Source organism: Schistosoma haematobium, chromosome ZW (genome assembly GCF_000699445.3).
Source record: "Schistosoma haematobium chromosome ZW, whole genome shotgun sequence".
Lineage (NCBI taxonomy): Eukaryota > Metazoa > Platyhelminthes > Trematoda > Strigeidida > Schistosomatidae > Schistosoma > Schistosoma haematobium.
In genome coordinates this window covers 20,592,824-20,608,461 of record NC_067195.1, presented here as the reverse complement: position 1 = coordinate 20,608,461, position 15,638 = coordinate 20,592,824, and the positions used below count along the sequence as shown (strand labels likewise).

Below are 15,638 nucleotides of genomic sequence, written 5' to 3'. Positions count from 1 at the left end.
ACCCAACTTTTTTTCTTTTGAGTGCTTTGAAGAAATAGACCTGACTATTGTTCTCAGTGTGTACCGTTGCCATCTTCCTAGGTACTTTTAATACTGTAAAACACGACAATAGGCAGAAGGTATATACATTTATTGCGAGAAGTTACAAAGTATTTACATAATACATATAGCTTTCAATCGTCTATTTGCATCTTCCGATGTGTTCTGCAATCTGAACTGTCTTCTCGGCTGGCCTCCAGGTGTTCTGCCAACACCGTGCTTTTGATGCACTGAAACTCTGTCCGACAATTTTTACAACTTCGACGTCGCATTCCGATAAACACTACTAACAAATATCCTTGTGAGTAGCGTCCACTACACTACAATCAATCTGTATAAATTAGAAGCATCAAGAACATGAGCAAAAATTGTAATGATTATTTGCAAGGGTTGGATTATTCAACGTCGTATCAACATCAGGGATGCTTCGATATATGTCAGTTATAGCAGTGAAATCCAAGACACTCATCTCCACTTGTTAGGGACTCTTCACCCGGAACTACCCGCTTTGTGTTGAAGGTGAACATCAACACCAGGATTTAGGCGCATCCAACGAATGGGTATTAGGATAGAACGTCCGTCTTGAATTCCATTGCTAGTCATAATTCAAAATAATGTAATGTTATTCGGTAGTAAAACTCAAGGAAGTTATCACAGCTTTTCCATTGGGCTTGCACTTCAGACACTTTACACGTTTACCTTTCATTCGATATTATTAAGCCATTAATTTGTTGCTACTTTATTTATCCCGGCTAACCTCAATCTCCATACCATAACACAGTTCCGGTTGTTTAAATGATTTCATCCTGATTCGCTACCGTTGTCACTTCACAACAGCACCCCCGTGGTGTAATCAATAAATGATCGCTATCATTGTTCATAGTCAGACCTCACAAGTACTAACGCAGCAGGCACCGCTCTTTCTACAACCGATAGTAACACTCAAACATACAAATTCTCTCATCTGTTTCAGAAGGCCTATAGCTTATCACTTCACACTAGTGAGACCGATCTCCATATTTTCCTGGAATTAAGGATATTTATACACATACACAAACTGACTTTCATATTTTTATGAAGGCAACAGTGTCCAGTATTCTTAAGATAACTGACCTCGCCTCTAAACCAAAGACTATGGTTCTTGTTATAAATAAACCATATGAAGGGAAAATATTCTAGACGCTTAGTACAGATTGTACGGAGTTATAGACAAGAAAGTGAAAAGTACATTGTTTACCAACAATCTCTTGAAGTGCGTTTGTATTTTTCTGTCGTCATATTTTACCACCAAATAACAGTAAACATTATTTTGAAACAAACCTAATAATAAATTTTGTTGGTTGGATCACTCGAAGGTGATTGATTTTCATTTCATAGACATCTAACACATTTGTAGGGACTTCTGAAAAGTCACACACCAACGTACATCTAGATTGTATATTACTTCAGACTAATTGTTTGTAGTATATAACGAAACTTAAGATACGTTGACCACGCTTAAAATCGATATCATTGTATACAAGTTTGTTGTATTCTGGTGAAGCACATTCAGCCTTTAAGAAATTGGTTTCGAACGAACTAGGTCACAGTATCATCAGATTATTTTATAAAAAAGGTTATGGAGTAATTGAACGACGAAAGACACGTTGTATTTACACGGCGTAAGGTAATACTGATGATTTTAGATATTACAAGTACGGAAGACATTATAGCCATTTAATGCTGTTGTAAATACTAGTCCTGGTACTTGTGGATGCCAGTGTGCTTCCTTTAATTCTGTTTGGCCACCATGAACAAATAACAATTGAACTGGTATGCCTAAATCTTCTTCATCTGCCTCATGATTTGAACTTGATTCATTTGACTGTTTTAATTCTTGTTCAGATTGTTCTAAACTAATGTCCCAGAATGTAGCTTGATCGTCTTCACATGTAGCTACAAACACTCCAGCGTCATTCGGATGCCATTCCACTGATGTGATTGGTTTCTTGTGGTACTACAAGACAAACCAAAATACATCATCTTAATATAATAATGACAACAACAATTGACACTGAGATTTTACAACAAAATAATTTAGTAGATATCAAAAGTAAACTTAACGTGATGGTAGCTAATGGGAATCCGTGTAAAAGAAATAAAACCGTGACTTTCCATGAGTGGATTAATAATACTTTTCAGACAGAATGTACAGTCTACTAGTGGAGAATGCATTATCTAAATTATGCTCATAAATGAATCAACCAATAATATTTACGTTAAACGCTTACCACGTAGACTCAATTCGGTCTACAGGCGGTCATATTCTGCTTAATTGTCAATCACGAAATTTTGCTTTTTCTATAGACAAAAATGATTTTTCCACTGATTTCATTTGCTGCATCCCTTACTATCGTTTGAAACAAGTAACGATTAACTATACAGTTTACCTGTTTCGACTACACCTACGCGGTCATAGGACTAACTCAAGAAATCTACCTGCAGGCCATAAAAGACATTGACTGTTAGACTAAGTCACGTCAGCATATACAGATGCAAGTGGGGGTTGTGCGGTCAGTGGTTGAGGACGTTGGGTCAAACAGCTCAAAACCATTCAGGACGACCCACATTTATTCATTATTTTTCTCTAAATCTTGGGTTTCAGTACTTTTTCATGCGCGCCTTTTTATTTCTTATGCTCAAACCATATTCTTAATTTTATTGTAACTGCAATTCTTCCAACTTTTTTGCCATTCATCTTGTTACTCTTATCTTGTCGTGCTGAGAGAGTTAGGCTAACGTACGTTTGACTCTCGCTCTACGTTGATTAGATCTGAGTGCAACGAATTCACAGTTCTATCGTGTGATTTTATAACCTGATAATACAATTATCCCTCACAAAGTAATTGATTTATAGTATAACTCATGTACGTGGCATAAATTAAATCAATTCGTTTGACTGGAATGGTTTACATTGTGTCTCAAAAGAAGTTATTTGTAGTCAGTTAACACGGTTCGATTCCAACCGAAGCTCAGTCAACAGTAAGAAACTAACATGAGGAACTTTATACGTTGACTACCTTGTATGTGTCACTAAAGAGCAAATTATACCTACGTGATAACTCTCTAGAAAATAATCACTTGGACTTAGTAATATACTAATATTATTTAAAACTCGGTTATATGCCAGAATTTACCCATCGCTTTACCGTTTAGTCTTTTACAAGTGACTATTAGATTATTTTTAACGATTCGCAAGTCAAAATGTCAGTCTTCCAATATCAACACACTATCTTAAAAATACAACATTATGTTTACCACACCGAAAATCCAAGTTATTTAACTTACTGATTGCGACTATAACGGCTTATATCCAACATATACGTGGCTAGTTACCATTTTAAAAAGTTTATAATAGTGATACTTACATCAAATAAGTGCGTATAAGCAGGTACAGATCCATAGTTTGACTTTTTGCCACTGTAACAACTGTAAACTAATCGTAAATCCCATATTCTTAAAGTTCCATCATCTCCCCCCGTTAGCAAATTAAGAGCTTGCAACTTATTCCAAGAAGCAACATTTATATCAGCTGGATGGGCTTCTGGGACTGTAAGCATGCTTCCACTCGATATTGGTGCGCGAACATCCCAAACACGTATACTATGATCCGAAGAAACAGAGATAAATACAGTTGGTTCCGTAGGAGACCACTGAATATCTTCAACTGAATCTGTATGACCTAAATAAGCTCTATTTGATACAGCCCAGTCAGAAGACTGAGAAGTTAAAAAAATTGAAAACAGCAAAATAATGAACCATCATTCAACCACACATTAATGTGACACAAACTACTAACATTAACGGACAAATTTTATATTTATCAAGTTGAAAAGTGATGAAGAATATCATTTCGAATACGAATCACTTACTGAAGAATATAAATACCATCTACGAATGGAGAGTAATTGAAATGGTGATAATATGGTAACATACTGATGTTAAGAACGTTCATGTTAGCAACTTTTAATATCACGAAGCTGTAATCAGAGAATTACCTCCTTCAAAAGTAAGTATATACATTTAGGTTAACAGGGAGATCCTTACAGTGGGTTATTCCAATTCAAAATAGAAATTTGAGATTCTAATTATTTATCAAATACTGGATTTGGAAATATCTTTTACCTTTATTGGTTACTTTGACGCAATGTGCAGTTAGTGCATAAATAGCTGGAAATGCTGGAGACCCAGATAACACTGGTGTTCAAGTTTACAACCTAAAAAACATACTACAAATAACATCAAAGAACAACTGTTTCACATCGACACGGGTTTATCATTGATTTATGACCAAGTTTACATGAAAACTTAGTAACTAGAAAGTAAATGGTCAGTAATTAACAGGGATATTTCAAACATTTTCAGAGAATAATCAATAAAAGTATTAAACTAAAAATTATATACTCCCATCAATATGTTCAATAAATGAATGTAGATCAACAAATTCACGTAGATTGGTATACAATATTATGAGGCAGATTAATTGTGTAAATTATAGTCGTACTATTTAGGTGTCCGGAGAGTAGTAACTGGATTAGGTTCGACCGTTAGGCATAATGGTTGATAGCAGGATCACAACTCCCTACCAAGAATAAACTTGATATCAAAATTGTTGCTACTGTAAAGAACGTTTAAGCTCCAAAACTAAAGGTTAGTGAAGATGAAAATTGAACTTTATGGAATGATTTGAAACGTCGTCGGTTGAATGACACGGCTAACTTACAGTACATGGCTTCTTAAATAAACAAATCCCATCAAACTGTCCTTTGACGTGTTTGTTACCACAACGATTCTCAAAACAAATCGCTGTGTTGACAGTGTCAAGAACGTTTTTTGGTCTAAACATATATCAGATAACTTATTATTAACTACACATTAAAAAAAAAAATTGTTTATAAACGACTTATTGACATGGATTATCATATCCAAACTGGGCATTTCATCCTGTTGTGGGTGATAAACTCCCAGTTTTAAGATATGAACATACATCGGTTGTTCACTCAAATGTTTCTATGATATTTCCTAATTTGTTAGTTTTAAAGATAATTCCAATATTCTGGGATTTGTGTGGCCTTGATTAACTGCACACAAATATCTTTAAGGTCATAAAAACTGGTACAGTAAGGCATAAAGAAGAGGATGCGCTACGCAAAGCATAGACAAAATTGAGAGGAAAAAGGTTGTGCGTTTGACGAGAAAAAATAAATAAGTGAATAAAATAGTTAACGAAATAGTAATCAACAGGAGACATAGTTCAGTGAAAAATCCAAACGAGATAATTCAGAATTCTTTTAGTTTAAAAAGTTCGTCTCACATTTAAAAATATGAACTTAAACTACAGAAGGATCACCACTAGGTTCTGTTCCGGGAAATGGCTGATAATCTATTGAACTAACGGACACTTCAGAGCTGTGATGAACCAACAAATCTCACTTGTTGATTCTGAGTTTTCTATTTTGCCAAATTCCTTTTGTGTAAAACTTTACATTACATAACATTACACTACTTGCTAATAATCAGTAACCAGTTTCAACTATAATATCTTTTGACGTTAATGTGTCTTACAGTTGTGTAATATTTCATCTCCCTTCGCAGTTAGGACAGGATATCGTCAAAACAATACGCAGTTCCTTTCTACCACACTTGATCGATAGCGGTCATGAATTAGATAAAAATAAGTCACTCAGAGTGATTTACCATATTCTTACTAGTTTTCCTTATGGGGTTCGATCACGTTCCTTACACATAGCAGAAGCCATGGGGGATTCGAGCTAATAAACCTCTGTATTTATAAGAAATCTGTAACACCGTTATATTTTCCTTGGCCGAATTAGCCATAACAAGAGATTTTACTTATTGTTGTTTTCCATACTCCTTATTCGCTTAGTTTTCTTTACTCCCTTTTTTTCTTCAAATATACACTTCATTGTCCGATTATCTGAACACTTCTTATTATGTAGTCTTATAATTCTCAGTGAATGTTATTTCAGTGTATATATTTTCCAAGTTATTGATCTATTTCCTATAATGAAACACTGACTCAAACCTTTGTTATTCTTATCATCACACTATCAATTTGTACTTTGTTTTTTATTACATTTGTTTATGTCTATCTATTCCACTGTTATCACTTATAAACCACCTTAATTGGTTTAATAATTTCGCAAATGTACATAAATATTACCATATATTAGAGCATGTCCTGATGAGGATCTAATTGAAAGAAATATTGTTCGCTTATATATGTTTCAATAATCCAAGTATTTATACGAACTAATAAACTTCAATTTATCTATCACTGTCATTGCATATTCTTTACATTCATAACACTTGTTTCCAATTCTAGTGTACTCATTGAACATTTATTTTATTGTAACAGTTTCCATTCTAGCGCTCTTCATTCCCATTTTAGATTGTTGTCTACCTTTGTAGTTTCGACACAGCTATTCGTTATCAAATAGTTTATCCTATGTTGTTGTAAGTAACCTTTATATATCCATTTTAGGAAGCATCCTTATCTGATTTATACTAATACGAAAGATTCTGTAGACAACTCACGTATCCTGCTTTGTAATGCATGCCCGCCATATATTTTCATAATCACAGTACCATATTCAAGATTATTTTGCGTTTTTGATTGCCACATTTTACGCATCTCTTAATCGTGTGGTTAGAAGCTTTAGTCCAGTCCTATACAAATTTCTTTCATATCACAGCACGATTTCATTCAGTGAACAGCTCCCAGCTTTTCACAACCAGTCCCACAGTTGGTAAATCCTGCACAATGTGAAAGTCACAGGGATGACATTCGTAAACATATCCCAAGTCTAGATTTCAGGATGTTGACATCAATTGAGTTATCGCCACTGTGCCTGAACACGTATTGATGAACTTCTGGGTTACCAACATGGTGTAGCCAATGAATGTAAGCAATCCTTGAGAGACAAAAACGATCGAATACAAAATCGCCGAAAATCCTAAACTCAGAGAGGTTAGTTTTTGCAAGCATGGAGCTGCTGTCAAAAACGCCTTAAAGACGTGACGTTTTGCAGCTACACTAACAGCACGGCGGAGCTAAGAGGAAGCCAAATCTGCATAACCTGCTCCAGTTTTCACTATGCGTAGATTGATCTCATCAACCATACCACCGCCAACACACATAACTAGAAAGGTCATCGTAGTCCAACAACCAAAAAATTAAGAAATGTTTTTTTGTTTGCAACAAATTACAAATTAACAAAGATGCCATGTATATGTTTTATTAATCTGGGAGACGCACTAATGTACTAAGAGGACAGAAAAAGTAGTGAAAATAAAGCTTCTACTCAAAAGATAAAGCCACAGAGCTACAATCCTACCTGAAACCTCACTTAGAGAATTCTCTCTTTTATATGTTGATTGTATTCCCACATTAGCCTCTTAAAATTATTCAGGTAACAACAAAGTATTCGAGTTTAAAAATCATGGGATTCAAAGTATTGGATTGTACAGAAATAGCGTGTGTATATCCGTCCCCAATGCCTTGGTACGGCCGAGAGTGGAGAGAGTCAGCTCTCCTTCTCGAAATGCTCTCACATGGCTACGTGCATACAACCACTGCCAGGGAAGTCCAACTCACTGCCTTCTCGTGGCGGGGGTGTTGTTTACGGAACTGTGAGAACGAAAAGCAAATGTTCGGAACTTTAACCGGGGTGGTTATGTGGAGCATATATGTTTGGTGCCTCCTTGTATCAATCTTTATATGTTTAAAAAATGAATAAATAAATAATCTACCTACAGTTTCGTAAAACTAACTTGAATAGAAACTTAAAATTCAAAAATGTCGATAAATATAAACAGCATTATTGATGATAATAACTTCAACCCTTACATTGATATAACCACATCATAGCAAAGTTATTCATGGATAACGAACGACTGCTAATAATAAAAAGTGAGGACCCTACTTACTCTAGGTGTCCAGTGATAAATACGACCATTACAATCTCCTGTAGCTAAATGTCCATAAGAATTCGTATGAGTACCCCAGTCCAAAGCGAAACCTTCCGAACCATGACCATTAAATGTGAATAAGGGTGAAGGAGATTCATTGTGACGTACATAATCAGCCATGACAGCTGAATCATTTACAGCTGTAAGGGGTCTGGTTAAATCCCATATGAATACCTAAATGAGAGAAAATGATTGTGGTTAAGAAGTAAAGAAAAATAAACTTTACGTCATCCAGCTACCTTTACAAGCAACTTCTTTATATATATATATCACAAAAAATATGCACAAGGGAATCGAGCAGGATTTTCTAGTAGGTTTATTTAACTAATCTGTCAAAAACTACTTACAGTACCACTAATTCAGTTCATTAGTTCGGACGATTAGAACGGTACTAATGCAACATAGTAATGAAGAGTAATATACATATCAACAAAGCATGAAGATTAAAATCCATGGGTATAACTGATATGGAGAGTAACAAAAAAACAGGCTTGTGAAAAAAAACTGACAATCAGCTGGTAGACTTTGAGTTAAGGTTGAAATTAAACATCTTATTTTTGCTTGTTGCCAGTTGGATTATTTGAGGTGGCTTTGAACATTGTGATCACATACGATTTACGAACATTTCGGCAATTATTTTAATTTCTCTCTTAAAAATTGTTAGTCTCTCATATAAACTTGGAAAGTGTGATGAGAAGACGGGGTTCATTTGAAAAATATGATGTCTTTGCGTAAAACATTTTGAAAAATCTAGTCACACATACTTATCAAAGCATTTTATATGAAAATTGGAAATTAGTTAAATAAACGTCCGCTCAACATAAAATGATAGCTAGAAATAAAGGGAAAAAAATAATCTGATATGAAAAGAACAAGTTGTCGAACCAACCTTAACCTTAAAACGAATTAGGTTACCAAGGCAGATTTCAGATCAAGACAAACTGTTTCTGTACACATAAAAGTTTGCATATCTTAATAAACAAAGTTGTTACAAACTCAAGAATGAGCTCTAGATAATTTCTATAAACAGCGTTAATAGCTGTTTCAAGGTCGATTTCTAAGACCCGTTTTAGCTGTTTTGCAATTGACGAGCATGGTCCTCAACTCCCTGCGTCCATCCACGCATTTGAGACCGACTGATCATTAGGCTACTTAGGCACAAATTTCATCACCTTTGATTGTAACATTCGACTACTTCCAATGTGGCAGCAAATACGTGAGTTCATACATACAGTGGGACGTGACGTGTATACAGTTTTTAGGCCTATGTGAAAGCATGGGTTTTGTTTTTCTGATAACTAATTCTGCACCATAATGTTTTTCGATGGCTGGTTTTAGCCTCAGCTTTGGAATTATACTATTTATTTCTCCTCTATAAGGTAATGTTACATGAACCCTTTTTGAAACAGAATCAAGAGTGGTTTCCAGTGTTAACTAGCTTTTACAGATACCCGTTTAATTATGTTTATTACCACTCAACATATAACACCGAAACTTTTGATATCGTTGGTACGTAAAATGAGATTCTGGGAAGATAGTGTTGTGATTTACTTAAAACCAACAAATATTTTTCAGATCGAAAGATTATTTGAAAACTCATACTCATAAATGGCAAACTGATTGCTGGGTAAACAACAATACTATGTAACTAAAAAGCTCCTCCGTCAAAGGTTTTTGGATTAGTATTTAGCATAAACGGGAAAAGTAAACATGCTTAATAAATGAAGTCTTTATATTGATGCACATGAGTGACAATAAAATTATAAATGTATATCCTTTTCAACACCGAAGATGATTCAAGCAGTAAACTGTCCAATACTTCCGTTTATTATTTACCTCAATTTAGGCACTCGGATAGTATCGCTGGCCTGTATATCATAAGTGACTTACGGTTGAGTACATAAACTTAAGTTCAGTAAATTAGTTGTCTCCATATTTTGTTCAAATCTGTCAAGCTTGAAATAAGATCACAAATAGAATGACAACAAACTCCAATATTTTTGGGAAAATTGAACTAAACAAGTTACTCGTGTTAAAGGTGGTAATCAGAATTGTTAGAATTACTTCGATACATAGAAGCTGAAGGAGTACCCAGTCAAAAAACAAAACGTTTTGTACAACCGATAACAACTCATTGCCATGACTGACTACTGTTAATAATTGTAGTTGAGCTAGGAGAAGAGTATACAATTAATTGACTGATGGACTAAATGATATCAATTGTATTATACTAATAAGTTCTATCAAGCATAATGACAGCTACGTATGTGCTTTTACTGGCTTTTTATTTAAGGAGACAACACGAGAACGAGTAAACTTAGTTGTATATTTACTGAATCACCATACTGCAATATTATGCTAAATAAAAATAAAACTCAAAATGCTAACCAATCCATTTTCTGACCAGGATGCAGCAAGGTATCGACCCCTATGTTGTCTGGCCCGGACTCGATTAACTGCACCTTGATGTAGGATAGTAGCCGCCTCAACATCAGGTTCCGCATCAAGATCTCCTTCAGAATCACTTTCGTCCTCTGAATCAGAATCCGTGTCTCCATTAGAATCCTGTGGGTGCCAAATAAATAAGATAAAATGACTATAGTAGTATTTTAAGAGTAAACAAATTGATACATACTAATGTTTCACAACTGCAAATTCAATACAGTGAACGAGACTGCTTTTGTCCTCTTCCCTGCCCCACTTACTGGGGTGAAAAGACCAGCTTAGTGACTGAGACCTGTTCAGGATGACTCCAGGATATCAATTTAAAATACATTTAAGTTAATCGATCACAACGTGTACATTTGTTATCGAACAAAAATCATACTAAAAATATCCGTTAGCAGAGGTCACATTGAATAATTTACTGTCACAAAAATTCATCTAAACCGACATCGATTTCCTTTCCCATAAGTTACACTAGGGGAATGAACATTCCTAACACGAATTTCGGAAAACAATCATCTTATGCTTACAATGAAACAAAAAGAAATGAAATCCAGAAAACCAACCAAGATGTTTATATATATCGAAATATTGGTTTTATTAACATACATAAATGCTTAGGTACGGGAGGAAAGGAGTCAACCAAAGGTAAGTAGATACTGAAGGAATTCACATTACTATTTTCAAATATAGTCAGTGACTGGGCAAACTGGTGAGATTATTTCAGCAATCAGTCATCAACGTATATTCACAAATCGATATAAATTTATGCAATCTAATATGTTAAAAGCACATCTACCCAAATACATAGAACAGAAAGCCTGTTTGCTCTGCAGGTGATGAAACTGAAATAATCCCCCAAACATAGGTAGAACAGCATTGTGTTAAGGTATTATCGTATGGAATTAGCGCGGAAAGTCTATAACAATCATGGAAGTTGTAGATTTATCATTAAACTGCAACAGAAAACCACATAGTTACTGACACAAACATTATAATATCTGGGTTTTAAAAATATCTACCGAACAAAATTGGGAACACAAAGGCAACAGGTGCATTCAAATCGGGAACGACACCAGGGATATACACTAAGCTACTATCAAATCTAGTTGTTGGTCCACCAGACTAAAATAAGTGCTTACTTTATAAACATGGTTCGCTATGTATTGTAGGAATAACAGACATTTGCTTTCCACTTTATCTTCTGATATCTCAGCTTTAAGTGAAAACACAACTCGTCAAATCCTCATATCGACTATACCACCAGTTATCAAAGAATGATAGGTATAGATAAACTGTACGTCAAATAGAACATGTAACTAAAATTTCTTGGCACGGTACGCACTTAGTTTAATAACAAAATGACTTCCCTGATTGGTTTGCAATCTGCTTACTAACAAGTTTTTTCATCACTTTTGTCTCATTAACCCTATCAAGAAATTTTTGCCCACCAGTTTCCAGACACCTAATCAACTGCCATATATTAAATAATAAGCCAAGAATTGTCAAAAACAGTAAGCGGTAAAAAGGTAATGGTGAATATTCCTACTGACTAGCTATAAACTTCGACCCTCACTCCAAGCAAATGACTGGGTTGTGAAGGGATATGTAAACTGCAAATTAATAAACACTGACAACGAACTGTCTGAAAGAGTATTCGAAAACTGAAGGATGAAACTAACAAACCGGACTTCCAGAAATGCACTAGATATTGAACTTGCTGTGGCTATATTAAACCATACTACGACAGCACTCAGAATTTAGTCCGCAGATATCAGTTACCTAGGGGGAAATTAAAATGGCAAAGCAGTGCCACCGTGGCACTACAGAGTTGAATACTATTCCAATTCGAAATGTGGTTTAAGTTGGCCAGAGGAAAGAAACTTAGGTTCCAAAACACCAGGAAGTTCAACGATGATTAAAAACTATACGTATTTCTCACTTCATGACGGTCGTTTCCTAAAGATTAGAGCAGGAATCTACCGTGCAACTTTCACTCTTTATATTTTCAGTGAGCGAACTAATATAACAAATGCGCACTACATAGCATCACTAACAAGACCCATAATTGATTTACATCGGAATGATTCAGTCTTTTACTACACCAGTTGAGGCAATTCGGACGTTTGAACCCAATCTTAAGTTATCAAGGTCCTTAACGGAACGAAACTAAATTGATCGCTAGACGTAGTATTTATTATTTTAGACTTGAATGCAACGAACCTTTCTTTTGAACGGCAACATATTGGACAGACGCATGATTACAAGTTTGTTTTGATTATCTTTAGGTGCCTCAGTACCCGATATGAGGCAAACACTGTGAGCCTCACCATTAACTTCAACACAGCGATCAAAACCAAGGTTATCCGTTATAATATCAAAACTGAGACTTGGAGACTCCACTTCTAATTCGAAAAACATTCTATAAGCACTTTTATCCATAACTAGCTCTTCGTCATCCTCAAGTGGACGTGATCGACCGAGAATGTAAACCTCATTTTTGTATTCCAACCCATCTACTTCCATCAATTCATTATTCTCCTTCGTCTTTGATTTTTTGCAACTTTTTTTCCCTTCCCGATCGCTCTCTGAAGACCCTTCACTGGAATTACAACTCATCACGAGATCAGGCTTGAAAGTCGCACGACTTTTCAAGGTCCATCCAATATCCAATATCTTCGTGACCGACCAATGTAAATCAAGTAATTTCCTTGAATTAGCTTCCTGCTTCTTCGGTACGGTTCTAGGTATTTTGTGGCGCATAATTCAGAGGAGAATAGTTACTCGAATGCTCTAGTCCTAGTCAGTTTGGTAGTTATATGAAGGTTTTCATATTTTGTAATTTGAGTGAATGAACCAGTCACAGGGTTGTAGGAGTTCTGGAACCAGTAGCTATTCTATTATCGGGTAGCAAGCTATTTAGCTGCAGAGTGAAGAGTAATTAAAAGGGGAACTATCCAACAAACGTAGCAAGCAAGATAAAAAACAGAAGTGTAAGGATGACATGCAAAGGGATATGATAGGAAACAAGATAGGAATATGCTGATGATAAGGAGTGAGAATGCTGGCGGAAAGGCTGTGATATATTCATCGGTTTCGATTAATCTAAGCAAGAGATGGTAATCTATGTTTGGGTACATTAATGTTAAGCCTTTTGGAGCTATCCTATGGTTAACTGCCCAACATCGTAATCCGTGTCGTTAGTTCAGAAGGGATTTTCACTGGAAAATATGCTTTTTTGTTTCACGTGATTCTACATGATCATCGATTAACATTTTGACTGGTTAAGTTTCAGCAGATTGACCACTGCTTGTCTCGACTCAGAACTCCAGTCAATCTTCTCCGAATCCCACGTACATTCAAGTCTTCGCGTCATCAGCACAGATGAAGGACTCTAAGCTAGTATGATTTGAAAGTTCATGGATAAAAATCACGAAAAGGAGTGGTCTTGAAACGGTTCTCTGTGAAATTATTTGTCTAAAGACTTCTGTTTATTGCATTCAGCTTGGTGAAGAAATTTTGGATTTTCTCTGAGTAAGCGAAACTCGTTTCCACGACTTTCAATATGGAAAGTTAATGTAGCAGCGTATCGAGAGGTTCTTCGAAAAAGAGAACCATTACACGGACCGGTACGTTTGGTCATAGTATGTTGTTTAGTTGTCTCAAACCATGATATTACTGAACGTGCATGGACGGCTTTTCTGAAACCATGTTAGGTTTCACGAGTGATGTCATTCGTGTCTACATATTCCCACACTTCGTTATTAAGCACCCCTACCATGAATGACGCGGTCGTTCTGCAACAAAACTGGATGGAAAAAAGCCTGTTTTCTTTGTGATGATTAGAAGTATTTGAGTTATTATACGAACTAGGAATCCCAGAAATAACGCACTTAAGGCTATATGGAACTAAGTGAGCACGAACGAACGTCATGTATGTGGAATTCAAACCCAGACACACACCAAGTACGAAGGAATCACTGGTTCATACAAACTGCTGAAATTCTAGTGAATGCCTCGACAAGTCACACATCAGTGTACTGATAGACAGGATTGTCAGGTAGCTGCTGTTTACCGACGAATATCTTGGGCCCAAGATTTTTGATTTTTCGTTCTATCAGGATGGGCATGCCCTAGACTGTCATCTGGTTGTGGGGAGACAGAGCGTCCCGTGTACGATGTCTCTGAATACACTGAGTGATGAATTTAGGACCAAAGAATTTTGTTATTGCTAAAAAGATTATTTCTTCACCGTAAAGCCATTTAAGTGTACATGTTTGTAGAATCCAAACTACGGTTTGGATAGAAGAATAGCCGTCCGAGTACGTTAGACAGGCGCCCTTTCCCGTCGAAATCAAGACGAGTAATCGGGTAAATAGCGGTTCTATAATTCATCATAAATTTAAATGTAAATCGTTACCTAAACAAATATTACCACCCAGCTATTCAGCCAATAATTGTTCAATCAATCAAATCTAAATTACAATATATAATGCAGTTGATAGAAGATGAGGGAAAATTACCAGTCACAACAAATGAACGTTATTCTATCCTGACTGGATAGAACACACACAAAGGGAGGAGCAAATCAATAGGGCTACCGCCAAGAACAAGTGTCAAGTAAAACAACACAGATGCAGTTCAGGAAGAAACACAAACTTAGTGAATGAATAAGAAAAACAAAAACTATAATAAAAAAATACAAGTATTAACAATTCAAATGTAATCAAAAGACAACAGTGTACAACTAAGGGGATCAATAGGAACAAAGTGCAAGTATACACATGGAGGGATTTTCACCAACACACAAAACATTCAAAATGGATCTTACAATGTTCATTTGTTTACAAGTTCTCATTTAATAATTAAACTATGGTGACACTCCATGTTGGCTTGTGTTTTAGTACCTCAGTTGGTTTGTAAATACCTCTCGTAGCCCCATACTCCATCTATTCCGCAATGACAACTAAGGTATGTTAACAGAATCTTACAAATAAACTTCTCCGCTTATTGGAGACCCCACGCCTTGTCTGATACAGGCGTTCCGTCCCTCATTTCAGCCAGGATTCAACCCCCCTAGAAGACTTTTTAGCTTAGATGATGTGTTAGAACTAACCATCGCC

General features: G+C 35.7%; 1 protein-coding gene across 2 annotated transcripts; it reads right to left on the bottom strand.

Annotated features, from left to right (window-relative positions):
- Positions 1-1,274: 1,274 nt before the first annotated feature.
- Positions 1,275-13,312, bottom strand: GRWD1_1 (Glutamate-rich WD repeat-containing protein 1; the record flags this gene model as incomplete). Of its 2 annotated transcripts, XM_012943430.3 has the most annotated exons (5): positions 1,275-2,035; positions 3,447-3,797; positions 8,029-8,244; positions 10,459-10,635; positions 12,739-13,278. In XM_012943430.3, 5 exons carry the CDS (start codon positions 13,276-13,278, stop codon positions 1,721-1,723), a joined length of 1,599 nt encoding a protein of 532 aa, XP_012798884.1. In that variant the 3' UTR covers positions 1,275-1,720. The 2 variants fall into 2 exon arrangements, with proteins under 2 accessions (XP_012798884.1, XP_051070684.1); XM_051210669.1 differs by lacking the exon at positions 1,275-2,035 and having other exon boundaries at positions 4,204-10,635; positions 12,739-13,312.
- Positions 13,313-15,638: the final 2,326 nt, after the last annotated feature.